The sequence below is a fragment of the Hipposideros armiger genome, unplaced genomic scaffold (genome assembly GCF_001890085.2).
Source record: "Hipposideros armiger isolate ML-2016 unplaced genomic scaffold, ASM189008v1 scaffold_1050, whole genome shotgun sequence".
NCBI lineage: Eukaryota > Metazoa > Chordata > Mammalia > Chiroptera > Hipposideridae > Hipposideros > Hipposideros armiger.
In genome coordinates this window covers 400,093-402,832 of record NW_017732400.1, presented here as the reverse complement: position 1 = coordinate 402,832, position 2,740 = coordinate 400,093, and the positions used below count along the sequence as shown (strand labels likewise).

General features: G+C 42.8%; 1 protein-coding gene across 1 annotated transcript in view; it reads right to left on the bottom strand.

Moving 5' to 3' along the window:
- MUC21 (mucin 21, cell surface associated) overlaps nt 1-2,497 on the bottom strand; it is a 3,711-nt gene extending 1,214 nt beyond the window's left edge. Inside the window, exons 1-2 of the mRNA XM_019631802.1 lie at nt 2,162-2,497; nt 10-347 (exon numbers count right to left, since the gene is read on the bottom strand). Coding sequence (XP_019487347.1) covers nt 10-347; nt 2,162-2,225 — 402 coding nt within the window. The 5' untranslated portion in view covers nt 2,226-2,497. The remainder of the gene's footprint in view (nt 1-9; nt 348-2,161) is intronic.
- Between the last annotated feature and the right edge of the window lie 243 nt (nt 2,498-2,740).

Below are 2,740 nucleotides of genomic sequence, written 5' to 3'. Positions count from 1 at the left end.
GGTTCCACTGGAGGTCCCACTGGATCCAGTGTTAGAGGTTGTGCTGGTTCCAATGAAGGTCACACTGGACCCAGTGTTGGAGGCTATGCTGGTCCCACTGGAGGTTATGCTGGAGTTAGTGTTGGCAGGTGTGCTAATCCCATTGGGAGTCACACTTGATCCAGTACTGGAGGCTGTGTTGGTCCCACTGGAGGTCATGCTGGATTCATTGTTGGCAGGTGTGCTGAATCCAGTACTGGAAGTTGTGCTGGACAACCCAGGGATTTCACTGGATCCAGTACTGAAGGCTGTATTGATACCACCAGAGGCTGTGTTGGATTCAGCGTTGATGGCTGACCTGGTCCCACCTGCAGTTGAGTTGGGTTTAGTTTTGGAGGCTGTACTAATCCTACTGGAGGCTACACTGGACCTAGTATTGACAGGTGTGCTACTATCACTGGAGGTTACACCTTATGATAATGACAAATGATGGCAAATATATACTTTCTGCTCAACATTTGATTAAAGTCCTTACATAAATAATTATATTTAATGCTCATACAGGTCTATGAAATAGATACTATTATTATCACCAGCTAAGATGATATCACCAGCTAAAATTAGGGCTTAGAAATGTTGAGTCTAGCCCAAGTTTATACAGCTGTTAAGTAGTATACAGGAATTTGAACCCAGGCTATTGAATCTACACTCTTAGGTACCATGCTAAATCACTCTCCCACCCGCCCCCAACACCAGGGTTATGCAACCTAGTTTCATTGGCAGTAAGCTTACTCCAAAATTTGCTATACAAGATCTAATACAGATTAAATGTATCATAAAGAAATTGTAGGACCCACATAAAACTAGTATATATTAATTCATTCTTAAAGTTCCCTTCTTGGAAAATATTTTTCAGAGTGTTATTCAGAAAACACCTACATTAGGATCACCTGGAGAGCTTGTTGAAAATAAAGATGCCTACACAAACCACTCCAGACTAAATGAGTCAGAGTTTGAGATGGACCCAGGAATCTGCCTTTTCTAAAGGGGCTAGCAAGTCTATGTGCACTAAAGTGCCAGGGACCCCTGCACTATGGCAGAGGCTGGAGAAGAACAAGTATATGCAGGTTAAATATATAAGATCTTCCAGGATTAAGGGCTATAAATCAAGGCCTACAGTACAGGGAAGCTTTTCAACCTTCTTGGAGGCTCAGCTAGAGTTCAGGTCGTGCCTATTTTTTTTCACTCCTCACTACCCTGAGGGACAAAGACACTCAGGCTCCCCAAAGCCTGTATTTATTTCATTGTGGCTCATTTTACTACTAACTGGGACAGGGGTGTCTATCACCTCACTCTGCTCACGTGTATTTTTTCCTCAGTCTTATTTGAACTAACATAGGATTAGAATGTAACTCTATTTTGGGAAGATCCCCAAATTCTGCAACAGGGTACAAATTGGGGTTAAGATCAGAATCATGAGTAAAACTAAATAGGAAAGTGAGATGACCAAAATAGAAATTATATGTGAGAGACTGGATTTGATCTAAGAAGCTTTGGAGAACAGATGAGTCAAAATTAGAAGAGGGCTAAATTTGATTCAAAATGCTGAATTCTCTAAGAAGAGATGCTCTCCAGGTATGCAATAAGAGATGGTCCCACAGAGCGTTTGAGTGCCAGGGGTGTGAAAACAGGGTGGGGGTCAGTTTTGCCTCTTGAATCCGATTCTCCTTGGTCTGAGGCTAACTTAGGTTGATGTGGAATCAGGGTTAGGAACAGGCAGGAAATTAAGTTTACAGGACGTAGATGAGTGATATTTTTTAAAATAGTCAACTCTTCTTATTCTTGCTATTAAATTCCCCAGCTATATCACACAGGCTATTATTATTTTATAGAAGCAGAAACTGAGGCACAGAGAAGTTAAACAACTCACCCAAAGTACACAAGTAACAGATGGCACCATGGTTCATATGTAGGCAATCTGAGACCAGAGTCCACAGTTTTAACCACTGTGCTCTGACTGCCTCCCTGGTGATACATTATTAGACTGAAACGATTGGAGTAAAATGATAATCCTCACTCTCTGGAGGAGAACCAGAGCTAGTCAAGTAGTGGTCACCATCTCCACAATTCCTCAGATCTCCAAAAGTTCTCAGATCACCCACTTTTAAAGAAAATCACTCACCATGTTCTAAAAGTAGGAGATGCAATAATAACCAGTACTTAAGAAGAATGTTTCCTTTCTGCATCTTGAACTGCCTTTGGGTGGCTGGAAAGCAAGATGCCTGGATCCCAGACGTGACCAAGACCTAGAAGGCAAAGAGCAGTATTCCTCAGAAAGGAGACTTCAAGGTGAAGAGATAAAGGTTGGAGCTTCCAGGAGCTTGGGTCTCTTAAGTATGTGTTCTTGGGAAGATCCTTGAGCTTGGGGAGGTGAGAGGGGGTGAGAGACTGGATGCCTGGGTTCCTTAAGCTTCCTCCATGCAATGTTGTTGCCTCTTTCTTTATCATGGAATAGATGAAGGCGCCTTTATAGCTTCATATGGGTTGGGAGGAGTTGGGAAGTTGACTTGTTCTTCTGTCAACTGTGAGCAGCTAACAAAACAATACTGAGCCTGGGAAGAAATAAACTAGGGGTCAAGAGAAGGGTGAAAAGGGAGAATGACATGATCACACTAGACAGGGCACTGGGTTGGGTTGTGGCAGGAAGTAGAATGGGATAAGGAGATCAAGGTTGTCAGAGTGGAAGGGACCCACCCTCTGA